This window comes from Centroberyx gerrardi, chromosome 6 (assembly GCF_048128805.1).
Source record: "Centroberyx gerrardi isolate f3 chromosome 6, fCenGer3.hap1.cur.20231027, whole genome shotgun sequence".
Lineage (NCBI taxonomy): Eukaryota > Metazoa > Chordata > Actinopteri > Beryciformes > Berycidae > Centroberyx > Centroberyx gerrardi.
In genome coordinates this window covers 30,308,732-30,323,286 of record NC_136002.1, presented here as the reverse complement: position 1 = coordinate 30,323,286, position 14,555 = coordinate 30,308,732, and the positions used below count along the sequence as shown (strand labels likewise).

At 43.0% G+C, this 14,555-nt stretch overlaps 1 protein-coding gene across 1 annotated transcript; it reads right to left on the bottom strand.

The window, feature by feature from the left end:
* Positions 1-4,865: 4,865 nt before the first annotated feature.
* On the bottom strand, positions 4,866-13,159 carry dcun1d5 (DCN1, defective in cullin neddylation 1, domain containing 5 (S. cerevisiae)). The gene is made up of 10 exons (XM_071897123.2): positions 13,098-13,159; positions 11,320-11,375; positions 11,042-11,084; positions 10,798-10,906; positions 8,632-8,803; positions 7,765-7,856; positions 7,232-7,340; positions 6,275-6,379; positions 5,554-5,656; positions 4,866-5,043 (listed from the first exon to the last, which is right to left on the bottom strand). Exons 4-10 carry the CDS (start codon positions 10,866-10,868, stop codon positions 4,988-4,990), a joined length of 708 nt encoding a protein of 235 aa, XP_071753224.1. The 5' UTR covers positions 10,869-10,906; positions 11,042-11,084; positions 11,320-11,375; positions 13,098-13,159; the 3' UTR covers positions 4,866-4,987.
* Positions 13,160-14,555: the final 1,396 nt, after the last annotated feature.

The following is a 14,555-nucleotide window of genomic DNA, read 5'->3' as shown; positions in this document are numbered from 1 at the left end:
GAATGGATGGCTGATTATTTTTCAGGTCTTAGGAAGCACTCGTATTTTTGTTTCTTTGGTTTTAGGCTAGTGCCCAAAATCTGTAGATTGTTATCACCCAAGTCTGACATCAACTATTAAAGAGAAACTAAACCCCAAATCCAAACTTGTGTAAAGCCTGACATCTAGTGATGAAAAGCATGCTACTGAAATGGCCATCTGCTATTGGCTGATCTTTGGTGCCAGATGATGATGTCACCTTCTATAGAGTACAGCAGGTGGTGACATCACAGATTACACAGATTTGAGTTTGGAAATTAGTTGCTCTTTAAACAGGTAAATGGATTATGGATGATTTTACAGTTTTCACAGGTCATCAGTCAGTCAATCAATCAATAAATACATTTTTCATTGGGTCTGACTTAGCCAAGAATAGGCAAAAAGCAGGGTCAGACAATTAGAATGCAAAAAAGGCATTCCCATTCAAATCATTTTTCTTAAAGCTGCACTAGGCAACTCTGAACGTTGGGGGCCCCAAATGGCAAGAGGTAACTGTCCGAAAAATCTGAACTTCAGTACCCAGAAATCCTGTGCAGTGAGGTCAGTAAACGTCACACAGCAGCTCATGTTTACCAACCAGCCGGTCTGTGATGCTTTATACCAAAGAAACCAAAGAGACGAGAGAGGAGAAGATCTAACGTTGGTGAGTCCAGCTTTCTCTGGACAGAACGCTGCTCACTGCTGATTGGGAGACAGTTTGGATTTCACTCTCAAGTTTTGATTTGTCTCTTCCTGTGGGGGGAAAAGAGGCCACACCTGACACCAGAATTTGATTTGGGCAAACGGGGTGAATCTACAGCGTCTCAGTTGGTGGGGACGGGACTCTTTCCTCTGTTGCAGCCCCACTTTATGACTTTAGACCGACAAGATGGCTGTAGTTTTAAATACAAATCTTGCCTAGTGCAGCTTTAAATGCTCATTTGGCTAGTCTTACTGTACATTCACTGCAAATAAAACTTTGTTAATGCCATGGAAATAAGCACGAATGAACTGACCTAGACTGATTCATTACCACGACAAAAAAGATGTTTGGTTCCACATTCCAGCTTTGCCTCATCTGAACCAATCTGCATTTCTTTGAGGAAATGATCAAAACAGTACGTCAGACATCTTTGATGCACCGTGATACAAGAGGTTAGTGTGTCATTTCTCCTCCTTGTACAAAACTGTTGTTCTCAAACTGTTTCCTTTCAGGTGTTTAGGGGCGGTCACTCAGAGGATCCCGTCGCTACGGCAACGAAGACACCAAACCGACACCGCGTTCACCATGACAACCCTGCCGCCCATGCACGACGACGAGGCCTTCCAGACGGAACGGGAGTTGGACGACTACACCGGCGACGACGACTCAGCGCTTGGTGTAACCATGGAGACGACAATTTCATCGACAAGCTCCTTTGCCCCCGCCAAGCCTCAGAGGAGCTTCCGGCACAAACCACAGGAGGAGCGGCGGCCGGAAACCGCCGCTTACCTGGAGGGATGTGACCCAGCAGGAGAGGGGGAGAGAGGGACGGAGGAGGAGAGAGAGATGAAGGAGGAGGAGAAAGAGATGAAGGAGGAGGAGAAAGAGATGAAGGAGGAGGAGAGAGGGAGAACATGGGAGGAGAAGAGGGGGAATGATGGGGAGGCGGAGGAGGAGAGAGAGTCCAGCAGCGGCAGCCTGTCGGGAGAAGAAACAGACGAGGAAAAGAGGAGTGAAGATGGAGAGGAGAAAGAGGGGAGGAGAGAGAGCAAGGAGGAGAAGGAGGGATGGAGAGAGGAGGAGAAGGAGACAGCTGGGGGAGGTAGTGAGGAGAAGAGGACTGAGGAAGATGGAGAGGAGAGAGAGGGGAGGAGAGACAGCAAGGAGGAGAGGAGGAGAGAAGATGAAGAGGAGAAAGAGGGGAGGAGAGACAGCAGGGAGGAGAAGGAGGGATGGAGAGAGGAGAACGAGGCAGCTGGGAGAGAGAGTGAGGAGAAGAGGAGTGAGGAGGAAGTAGAGAAAAGAGGAGGATCCAGTGTTGGCGCTTTAGAAGATGACAGCAGCGATTCTGACACAGGAGAGGAGGAGAGAGGGAGAGAAAAACAGGAAGAAGGGATGAAAAACAGCAGTGGAGGAGGAGGAGGAGGAGAAGGAGAAGAGGAGGAGGTGTGTTCACCGTCTCCCCGCCCTCGCCCGGCCCCACGGAGCCGCGTGATTCGCCTATACCAGTACGACGAGGAGGGGCAGCGATACGGCCACCTCCCAAGCCCCGCCCCCGACGAGTTAGGCCCCGCCCCCAGGCTCAAACAGCGCTCTCTCTCCCTGACCCGCCTCAACGCCATCATGGCCGCCGCCTCAGCAGGCCCAATGGACGCCGCTAACAGAGAGGCAGGGAGGGAGGAGAGAGAGGAGAGAGAGGAGAGAGAGGAGAGAGAGGAGAGAGCGTTATTCCACATGGAGATTTAACACATAGATATTACAAGGGAAAATAATGTAAACGCTATAGGAGAGAGGAGTTTAAAGTCACAGAGAAACCGCATTTTGAGAGCATGTTTCTTCCTTAATATGATGTATTTCCTGCTGAAACAGGATGTTGGGGGCGGGACATAACGCAGGAAGGGATGATTCAAAAGTGTAAACCAATGGGAGATCAGTTAGGGAGAGAAAGACAGTTTTATTTGATGGGAGGGGCGGGATTGTTCAATGTGATGTTTAATTGGTTGGAATTTTTATGTTCGCCTTCTGCTACACAATGAAGTCACCAGCAAAGATTTTCTGTTTTCCACAAAGTACTGAGAAGTAATGAGATTTTGATATAAAAATACAAGACAATATAAATTTGGTTAATTTTTTTTTTTTACATAAATAGTCAAATAGGTATAGCCTAGTATAATAGAATGAGCTAAAAAGGTGAAAAAGTATTTTATTTCAATGTAAGTTTATAGTAGCCAAATTACAATTACAAAGCCGCACACAGGCGAATCATATTAAGATGAACGCCAATTAGCAGTGTCAGCTTTAAAAGAACTGACAATCAGTTTTTTAGGCAACATGACGCGACTCACAGAACTGCAGAGTACAGGAGAGGCATGACCTGGTGTGAGGGGCGAAGACCCCGGAGCCCCGAGCCAAGGAGAAAAGTAATACGGTCTGATGAGTCGTCTCTCACTCTTTTTCCTCACATCTGGTCCGGTTTGCGTTCGGAGAAAGCCAAAGGAAGCCTTCAACCTGCAACGCCAACTGTTAGACCTGGTGGATCTGTGACGGTACGGCAGCCATCTAGTGGGAGTCAGTAGGTCTGATGATTGATCTGCATGGTTGTAAAACGGCCAAGGGAATCTGAGGCCGTTCCACTGGACCGCTGTTGTTATATCCCAGGTTGATAACGCCCCCATACACACTGCTGAACTAAGTCAAGAGGGGTTTCCTGAACAGCAGGATGAAGTCAAACTCTACTTCCATTGCTCCATTCAGCAGATCTAAACATCTTTGGACCTTTATGGGAAGTAGATTTCCACCTGCTTCACCTGGAGGAAGAGTGCAATATTGAACCACACACACAGTTGAGGAGTTGGATGGACAGAAGTACGAGGGGGTCCACAAGTATCTGGTCCACTCCCTGTGCACCAGTCTTAAAGGAACAATCCACCCCAAAACACTTCAACTCTACCTAAAGCATCAATGGGTTATTGATAGTTTGGTTATTGCAGGTTTCAGTGAAATGTTAGCACTACAATCCTGCTCATTACTTAGTATATCACCCTATCCCATTGTTGAAATTTTGGGAATCTGAGCATCTATAGGAGGGCAGTTTTATTTTGCAAGCGACATTTCTTAGCGACATTTAAAGAAAGGGCCGCAACATGGTGCCTACAGTGCAACTAGGGCTGAGCAATATATTATAATATCAATATTGTGATGTGAGACTAGATATCGTCTGGGATTTTGGTTATTGTAATATTGCGAAATAACTTAAATGTCACTTGTTCCTGGTCTTGAAGGCTGCGTTACAGTAAAATGACAACATTTTCGGAACTTATTTATATGTGTACATATCTTATGAAAGCACAAATACTCATCTCCACATGCCCAAAATATCGTCACATTATCCATAGAGGTATTCAGCCTAAAATATTGTGATATTTGATTTTGTCAATATCCAAACTCTGTCAAGGCCTCTGGTCACATCCATGAGGATAATACATGTTATTATCAATAGTTTGATACCTACAAAAGACAATCAATATGGGTACTTCATTATGCTTGATTACTGCACACATTACAAATGATGACCACAAAAAAACTTTGACACTGTTGCAATAAATGTCCACAAGTACTACAATGCACATGTGGTTTTGTAAATATCAATTGTTCATATAAAAGGCTTATTTAGTGAATAACACCCGGTAAGTTGGGTCAATTACTGAGAAAGAAGCAAGTTGTCGCAATTTAATTTCCTTTATTCTTCTTCTGAAAACATACTATAAACAAGTTAAGACTCAAAATGGAAAAAAAAAGAATCATCAAGAAAACGTAAGTTCCACAGCCGATCTTACAATACTTGCTATAAACTGTGGCCACAAATGAAATATGAAAAACAGTCCCTCCTCTCCCTTCAGTTCATTTTTTCCTTTGTTTTCTCATTTTACAAACTATTTTTTTTTCTTTTTTCTTCAAATTAACACTGTAAAAAGTCTCTTCAGTGAGAGAGAAAGGGCTCTGACGATTGGCTGAGGATGCAAAGAGGCCGTTTCGGGTGGGAAGTGAGTGTGTGTATAGTCCGTAGGGATGGTAATGTAGTCCATCGGAGGTGTGTGTGTGTGTGTGTGTTTGTAGTCCCTCAGTGTGGGTGAGAACCGTAACCGCTGTTGTTGCTTATTTTTATTTATTTTTTAGAACAGTAGAGAGAGAATCCGCATGTGTTTTTCTTTTATTTCCTCTCCATCTTTCTCCTTTTTGGTGGTTTGGCGTTGTGACGTGGTTTTGCTACGACGCTGGCCGAGCTTTCTGCCACTCCACAAACTCATCTAGCAGCACTGGCCCTGCGGAGAGAGAGAACATGATGCGTTCAGGCTTTCAGCTCAACACCCTGATCCAGAGCACCTTGTGGCACTTTATGATTTATTCTACAACCAGCAGTGGCAGCTTTAAAATCTGGCCTGGGACCTTTGTTTCATGTCAACCTCTCTCTCTCTTTCTCTCTCCCCCATCCTTTTTTGTCTCTGTTCAGTATGACTATCCAATAAAGAAGAAATGACATAAAATAATCAAACAAAAAAAAATAGAAAATCAGATTAAAAATATCCTCGCTATGACCCCATTCTTTTCAATGAGCATAAAGCCCCAGATGGTGCTCTTTCCTGCGATTATGGTTATGACAACACTGAGGTTAAGTATCTGGTTAGCTTAAGAGTTAGCACAAGAACCACAATATGCTTTGACCAATCTCACTGCTTGGCAACTGTGTGAAAGTTAACTCGAGTTTGAGACAATGAACAATGGACACTGATTGAAAAAAACAAAAACAAAAAAAACCCAACAAAACAACTCACAAGCCCCGTCTTCGTCGTAGTTGCTGAGGTCTGCGTTGATGGTCCTGCTGAACTCCAACACATTATACCACTGGTCCTTATTCATCCCCTTGTACTTTGATTGCTGTGGGAGAAAAGGAAGGAGGGAGGAAAGGAAGGAGGGATGGAGGAAAGGAAGGAGGGAGGGAGGAGTGTCAGACAGTCCACCACATCTGGAACTGGGTCCCAGTCAACCTAAACTTCAGTGTTTCCTATATCCAGCCTTTACCTGAGACCAGGAAGATTTTTGAAAAAAGAAGAAAACAAACAACAACAACTGAGTAAACAATAAAAATGCAGAATTACCAAATATTTATTTAAACCACTGCAGCTTTTTTCTTTTTTTTTTTAAATGAAAACCCCAAACCAGATTGCAAAAGTTGGCCAACTAGCAAGCTGGACTAACCAAGTTGACGAACCTTTTTGCGCCCGGCAACAGAGAAAGTTCCCGTTTACAGAGCTGTCACAGACGGACACCAAGTGACATCAGAATCCCAGTGCAAACATTGCTACAAAGCTGTCAAGTCAGCATGGTAACAAGTAGCTTGGCAAAGCACCCCGAGCTGTTCTGTGACAATGATCGATGTTTTTTCTTGTTCGCAGTGGTATGGTAGTAGTATCACAGTCAAAATTGTGCTGCCGTGACAACACTAAAGCAAAATAATAAGATCAAATGGAGTGACAGAGCTAGAGAGAGATTTACCTCCAGGAACTGGTGGAAGACCGGGAAGAGAGACCATGTTCTCCCCAGCAGCAAGGCCAGCATGGATTTAGCCGTGTCCATGTCCAAACTCCTCTGGTCCTTATCCTGAGGGGTTGGAGGGGGGTGGGGGGGTGGGATAACAGAGTCAGTGTTGTGAGGAGAACATGGGGAAGCAGCCTGCTTAACGCTCTGGTTTTTGGGCCGTCTGCTGCAGTGTTTGTCTCTATGATTACTGCTGAAAGTGAGTTCTCCAAGTCACGCTGGACCAGCATCTAGTCCAGCGTGACTTGGACTCATAGGTGTTAAGAAAACGGCTGAATGTTTGGGATTGGGATACCGTCTGACCCCATGGTTTTGCTAACAGCCATTTATTCAGAGAGGATCAGGTGCTCCAACTCCTTGCCAAAGCTGTATTCATGTTTATTTCACTTCATCTAAAAGTTGCAATTGTAATAAATCACAACTGCTTTGTATTGTTTTTAAGCAAGTAATTTACAAATTAGTTTGGTTTGAAAAATCACCAGAGACCCTTTACCTTGACAACTTGTACCAAGAGAGGCAGATCGTATGGGTGACTGTTGATGGTTTGATGGAAATCGAGGAACTCAAAACTTGACACGTATATAAAGATTGATTGAACAGATGGACTGAAGGCAATTCATTTTTCCATGCCATGAAAGAGAACGTGTTCGTCACATCGAGTGTTGCAACACAGCAAGTTTATATTACAAATACATAAACATGGCAGCTTCTGACATGCAGACAACATACAGGAAGACTGTTTACAGTAAGAAATGTGCAATTGACAAAATAACAGGACAGGACAACCAGGAGTTGATTTGGGTTGGTATTGTATGTAATAGGGCAGAGTACCAAACGTCCCAGTGAAGAGCGAGGAAGGCCCAGAGAAACGAGGAGACCGACAACAAACTGGTTCAGTTAAAACAACACACTCACCCTGGCAAAGTCAAAGGCGTATCTGTAGATGTTTTTAAAGAGTGCAGAGTCATTGAGATCAGCGCGAAGGCAATCCAGTTTACTCTGTACTCTCTCTGTGCAGTCACACCTGCAGGCGGGCGGGAAAAAACACAATGAGTCACAATTCAACAACAGTGTTTTCTTACAAGTGTGGTGACAGTTGTGAGCGTGTATGACTGACAGCGAGATCAGAGATGATTGGCTGTCATCTTGTGAGCGAGGTGTAAGCCTAAGCGTAGGTAGAGGGGATTATAGATGAATGCCGTTTTCAGCAATTTTCAGCGTGTGTGTGTATGTGTGTGTGTAGAGGGGGATTCTGACTAACAGTAATAAACCAGATGTGGATGAAGAGTTATTCTTGTGACTCTGTTTTTCCCCCACAACAAGAGAATCACACTGGATTTGTCAATGCCAGTAAGGAGCAGGAAACACTCAACACTGGGCCAGGAGGAGTGAAGGACGCATTTTATGACCAAGAAGTATTTAGTATAAAATAAAAAAAATGTACTTACTGTAATAAGGTCATTCCCCTGAGCCACTCCTCTTTTGTGAAAAATCCCATATTTATTGCTTCTAGATGCCAGGCCAAAACTAACATGATTATCTACGAGAAAAAGAGAGAGAGAGACAAAGACAGAGAAAAACAATGAATTTTATCCTAGCCAACATTTAGATCAACATCTGGTGTGTGTGTGTGTGTGTGTGTGTGTGTGTTCTCCATTCACTCTTGGAAAAAAATATCACACTGCCTACTCTTTTTTGGCATTTTTTGCCTTTATTAGATAGTGGAAAGTGGAGAGAGACACTCTTGCCAAAGAAGTGGATAGTGAGTGGAAATGAAGACTTGAGAGCACAAAGCACAATCGAAACACAACCTGGAATGCATTCAGACGCTATTTGCAAGGAAAAGATAACTATAAACATGAATTTAATATTAGAAGGCCCCTGCAAAGACTAGAATTACAAAATATTCTACATGACGTGTCTGGAGTTCATTATCTTTTAGGTGGTCAGGCCAAAAAACAATAGCCTGGCCATCTTAGATGTTTAGTAGGCGAGAATAAAAACAGAGTTTTCTCTGTTTTCATTCAGCAGTGGCGTACCACAACAGCAAAAATACCACCACAGCTCAAGAGGAAAATTGGCTAAATTACAGTGTTTTTGTTAATTTCACATTCTCCTCACAAAAATGAAGCAATATCCAAACAACATTAGTTGAAGTGGTACCACCCGCACTACAAACAAAATAGGGACAGATGAGGAACAAACAAACAAAAACAACCTCCACCACTACAGAACAACACGGCACAGAGCAGACACTTGTAACACTGAACAGACTAGGAAAGGGCAAAGGGAATGATTCGGCCAAAGGGACTCACGTTCTCCGGTTCCACGCCGATGTCTTCACAGAACTTCTCCATGCCCTCTGGGCCGACCACCTCGTCCGTGCCGGCGTACTCGTGGAACCAGGCCAGGCACTTCTTACTGGAGAACGGCTTCTCGGCGCTGATCAGCCGGGGTCCGCGGATCTGAGGTCGAGTGAAACTAGAGCTGGGCGATAAATCGATTTTATGGTTTAGGACGATGTGTAAAAATGAAAATCGAGTTTCACTTTAACCTGGGTAATACGGCACAGAACGGCTCTCTGTCAATCAAGCCCCACCGCTTCCCTGAGCTTCCGCAGTCGATAACAACGCCCACCGAGATTTCCCCTCAGACACAAACACAGTGTCAAGATGCACGCTTCTACAAGCGAGGAGCTCCTATCCTATACAGGAAGTGTGTGGCACTGCGAGATGCACAAGCTAGTGGCAGCTGCCAAACACCTGCTAAAAAGCAGGTAACATTAGCGGCTCCTGCTGCATGCAAAACTAACAGAAGAGGCATCTCTGAGTTGACAAATGTGATGTATGAATGCATTTTGATAATATAAATAGTTTGTATGTTTATATTGGATCAAAATAACACAATTTTTCCCCTCATGGCACCAGGACCCAAATTCCGATCAGTCAGAGGATCAGACAGTGAAACTGTCAGTCAGTCATCAGACACTTAGCCCCTAACACCAAACGGCTCTCTCTCACCTCGCCCAGTGTTACTGTCCGGCTAATGTGTGTAAGCTTTGCAACTGCAGTGTCTTATCTAAAAAAAAAATATTTTCTGGCAGTGAATATTTTAGTTACAACTAGCTACAGCTGCAATGATTAATCAATTAGCTGTCAACTATTAAATTAATCGCCAACTATTTTGATAATCGATTTGAGTAATTTTTTAAGAAAAACAAGTCAAAATTCTCTGATTCCAGCTTCTTAAATGTGAATATTTTCTGGTTTCTTTACTCCTCTATGACAGTAAACTGAATATCTTTGGGTTGTGGACAAAACAAGACATTTGAGGACGTCATCTTGGTCTTTGGGAAACACTGATCGACATTTTTCACCATTTTCTGACATTTTATAGAGCAAACAACTAATCGATTAATCGACAATGAAAATAATCGTTAGTTGCAGCCCTACAACTAGCTAGCAAAGCAGTTTTGGCTAACAGGTGTGGAATTCATTAAGTTTGGGCAATGCTAACGAAGCATTCTGGACTCTATAACAGGTCTCTGTGTTATGATACTGAAAGACAGCTAACCTACCGGAGTGTGGCAATATAGTAGAGTGGATCTATTCTTCTTGACGATACATTGGGTTAATGTTATGGTCATGATTATTCCAGGACTGTAATAGCTTCAACTACAGCAACAGTTGAGGCTGCACAGCCAGCTAGGCGTCGTGGGACTGGACAACATCTGGACTAGTTAGTGGATAAAGTGAGAAATCCAAACACCTTAGAAGCCCTTTCCTAGGACAGACTGTAGAAATCAGTCTGTCCTCTCCCACAGTCCTCCTCCTTCTTGCCGACTTGAGGCCAGCGCTGATTAAGAGGACAAATATGTGCTGAGTGCTGTGTGTTCCCCAGTCGGGTAGAAGGGTGCACAACTCAGAACACACACACACACACACACACACACACACACACACACACACAAACCAAGATACATGTGCCGGGACTGCATTCTTCCCTTCTCTCTGAATGCAACATTGCCTCACACTTCCCTTGAGACAAACACACACACACACACACACACACACACACACACACACTAGAGGAAAATGAGAAGGTGAGGGGTTCGCTACGCCTGCTGCCAGGTGTAAGACAACCCTGCTATCCTAACCAGAGCTGACCTTTTTCAGGCTGCTGCAGGGTTCAGCCAGTGACTGTCCTCTCCAACAACTAGTCTCTAACTCACTTATAGCTAGGTGTTAAAGGTTGGACAAACATGTTGCAAAACAGATCTAGAAAGCACAAATGCTCCATTACGGATGAAGGAGAGTCAGTGTGTAGATTGAGACATGGGCAGACAAACAGACGGACACAAGAGGGAGATGGATTCACAAACGGAGAGAGGAAGAGATTTCATAAACTGCAGATAGATGATGGCCAGAAACACAGCGTGGAATACAGAGAGAAACAGAGTTAGAGTGTGTGTGTGTCTTCACCTGGCAATTTTAGACTTCCTGAGCTCTTGGTCATCTGGACCAGGGAACTTTCTCTTCTTCTTGACGGGCATCACTGAATCTTCACTGGGCTTCACTAGCTGGGCTGGACCTGGAGAAGAAACACGCATTTGGGTTGGCAGGGAACAGAGAAAAACATACCCACTCCTCATCTACCTACACACACCTCTAGTGGACAATACAAGCCAAAAAAAAAAAAAAAAAGTGTGGCGGATGTAGGCCATACCTGTGTATTTCTGGCTGCCTTGTCCATTCAACTCTAACAGATTCTAGAATAAAAAAGGAAAATTGAAACATCACAGGTAAAGTTCACTGCACAACATTTTGATAAAACATCACCAGTCAAAGAGCAGTGAACATTTACTGCTGAAACACTACTTGATAGACTAACTTCAATAGATCCAAGACATAGTAGTGCATTTACTCCAAAGGATAGCAGCAATAATGTTGCCTGTAAAAATCATTGGGGGTCAGCTACAATTAAAGATTTACAGAGCTACTTACGAGTTTGTCCAGCGTTTGTGATACTGTGTTGATGTCTGCAGTCCGCACGGTCGTCCCTACAGGTGAATGACTCATGATTAGCAGTCAGCCATCATTATCATTGAGAGGTTGTATGGAGAGGATGTCACGCCAAACTCCAATCAAAAATCTGTCCGTTTAATAATGCCTTACTTATAGACAAATGTATAAACATGGTAGAACATGACTTACGACCTTTTATTAATTCTTATGAGACAAATGGAAAATTCAGCATACAAGTGATTCACCAGGAAGCACTTTATTTCAATACAACCTAAACTTTTTAAACTGATTTCACACTGCTTGCTAACGCCTTCCGGATGTGTTCTGGAGAAAGACTAACCAAATGTAAAAGTTAAAATTGTATTCTTAATACGCATGCCCGATGTACGCCGAAATTAACAGTAGGTCTTAATAATCCGTTAAAGGTCTTGAGTCATGTTGTACACGGTATGCGACTTTGCCGATAAGCGAAGCCACTTTTAACGGTCAGATCTGTAAACGGAGTCTGGTGTGACGTCTCTAAAAACAAGAGAACGGAACGTATCGGAGCTGGTGGTAACGGGCCAGCAGCTGTCACGAGCCTGACTTGATTTCCTAAACGTCAACGTTTTCTCAACAGATTCATGTTGGTATGAATAAATCCTTGAAGTGGGCTCTGCAGTCCAACGGCCTTGTTTGTTCATGATGTACTCGGTGCTTAGCTGTCAAATAGCCGCCTAGCTAAAACGAGTAAACCAACAACTGCGTCATTAGTCCACATTATCCCACTGTGGCATGTCAATAGCTAACGTTGATTTACACAATATTTAGCTAGCAAGCCATGTCTATTGTCTAGTATAATGTAGAAAACTACACATTACTTACAGCAAGGTAGCGTTAAATTAATTGAGATTTGAAGTTAATGCCAGTTTGGGAGATGGTAGCTAACGATACCTGGAAAAGGCAAATCAACATTGACCTTAACCTAGCAATTAGGATGTCTGTCAGTTATATGCAAGATTTTATGATATTTTATTGCATGTTAGAATTAAATACAAGACCAATATCGCAAATGAATAAATGTCGAAATGAAAAGGCTGTGGTCATTTCAGGGTTTAAGCCAAGTCTGCGTGACTGGGCCAGTTTTCACTACACAACAGCGCACCGAGACCCAGTCCAATATTAAGGCAGGTCCAGATACTTTAACAGAGAATTTAACAGCCATTCGAGACTTTGAATGAATGGCCTTGAATTACTATACTCAATTTTGGGACAGTTGAGGACTTTTTCCCACTGCCCGGAGACACCCCGGGTGTTAGATAACACGAACTAGTTCACCATTGATGCTAGCTAAACAAGGCTAACATGGTTGTATTGGCCTTCTTAAACGTGACTGGATCTCGCTTCTAGTTGTTAGTAAAACACCACAGCCACTTTCAATAGAACAAAAAAGACAGCTAGCTAGATGGCTTTATTATGAGACAATATTCTTTGAAGGCTCAGTCTTTGCTGCTTGTCAGTTTCCCAAAAGACGAGACTTCTTTTGTTTGCTAGCTAGCTAGCGGAGCGCCGCGGGTGTCAAGCCTAGTAATGTTACCAGGCTTTACTACTGTTGTCATAGCTTTGGCTAGCAGGCTAACGTTAGCTAATCTGTCAACACACAAGTCAAAGGCTCTTTGAATCCATCTTAACTCAATTAAAACAAAGGCTGAAATAGTTAACTCTTATTGCGTTAGTATTCTGCACTGATAATGTTCTGGAACAGCTCAAAAACTTACTTTTTATCAGTTACAACCTCGCGAAGCAAACAGTTTCACCTGCTCTCACACACCGGGCAGAGTGACGCTGGTTCCGGGACAACCGAGCGACTGGACGATACCACGGCTTTATGGGGGGTGTTGTGACTTAAACATTTCCATTCCGACGAAAATGTCTGTGTAAGTGTTTTTTTTTAAACGGAATTTTATCAACTAGTAGTTACATTCCAGTATTCACGAAACCCGTTTTATTTGAGCGCACATAGAACCAAGCAGGAAAATATCTAAATATGATTTCCACCCCCATCGGGCCAACAAATGGGATGTACACATTTTTAAAGGAACATTTCATTATTTTTGGCACTCACATGGAGCGCTCACACGTCCCTCGGTGGATTGAAAAACACTGCCATGAGCAACGCAGGGAGAAAATCATTACCATTCAAGTGCACAAGCAATGCCACCCTTCCGTCTGACTGACTATATCAATGATATTGAATTATCTGACTGTTTTTCCTATGTACTTTCTGACAAATCCAAGGGCCCAGCTCTCTGGGCAGGTTAGTTGAGGATAATGCAACAACTTTGGCTCAATGACATCTCAAATCCTGACATGGGGCCTCAGGTTAGATTTATTTTTTTCACTTTATCCTTAATTCCTTCATGTAGTAATTTCTAAGATAAGGGAAAATAAAATATCAATTGTAATCGAAACTTGGATAATACAAAGTTTTATACTGTTATGGGTTTAGTTTTAGGTTTTATGATTTGATATGCCACAGTCAAATGGAGCAAATCAGTGTAAGCCAATGTTCTATAAATGACAACTCTGATTGTTTTTGTCATAAGGTGCAAAAAAATTGTGTGTGTGTGTGTGTGTGTGTGTGTGTGTGTGTGTACTTTTTATATTAATAAGCTCCCTGGTTTGAACCTGTAGGATCAAAAGGACAAGTGAGTTTGAAATTTTTTGATCATCAGGTGCCTGTTAGGCAACAGAAGTGGGTGGAGAAGGCAGACTGTCAACTCCCATCCAGAGACTCCAAGGCAGAACGAGTTCATATCTGCAGTGAAACTTAGTGTCTATCATCCCTGACAAACACATCAACAACAAAGGAATTAATTATTTGCATTACAATGTAGGCATTTAGCAGACACTAATGCGTGACTTCATATTGTGAATCAACCAACTCACCAATCAATTAGTCAGTCACTCAATCAAATATTGCTTGGTGTACTTGGGATGACATAATAATAATATAGTGGGTAATAATGGAGGAAGTAATGCATTGTAATACAACACTGCTAGTTACTGTTTGGAAATTGCCCAACCACATTGCCTCAGTGTTTCCAATGTATTATAATATTGTAGGTCACACAGCCTGCTGGTGGAAACTGGTTTGACTCAGTTTGAGGAAAGACAGCCGACACTGTAAGGAGCGGTGTGATGTGGGAAGGGAAAGTGAAGGAGTTACACTCTCT

What these genes read in the sequence shown, in the direction of transcription:
- dcun1d5 (XM_071897123.2), bottom strand. Translation starts at nt 10,868, where the DNA reads ATGCCCGTCAAGAAGAAGAGAAAGTTCCCTGGTCCAGATGACCAAGAG. An exon ending in AGGAAGTCTAAAATTGCCAG is followed by an intron (nt 8,804 to 10,797) that starts GTGAAGACACAC and finishes TTTATCGCCCAG; the next exon opens with CTCTAGTTTCACTCGACCTC. An exon ending in CTACGACGAAGACGGGGCTT is followed by an intron (nt 5,044 to 5,553) that starts GTGAGTTGTTTT and finishes CTCTCTCCGCAG; the next exon opens with GGCCAGTGCTGCTAGATGAG.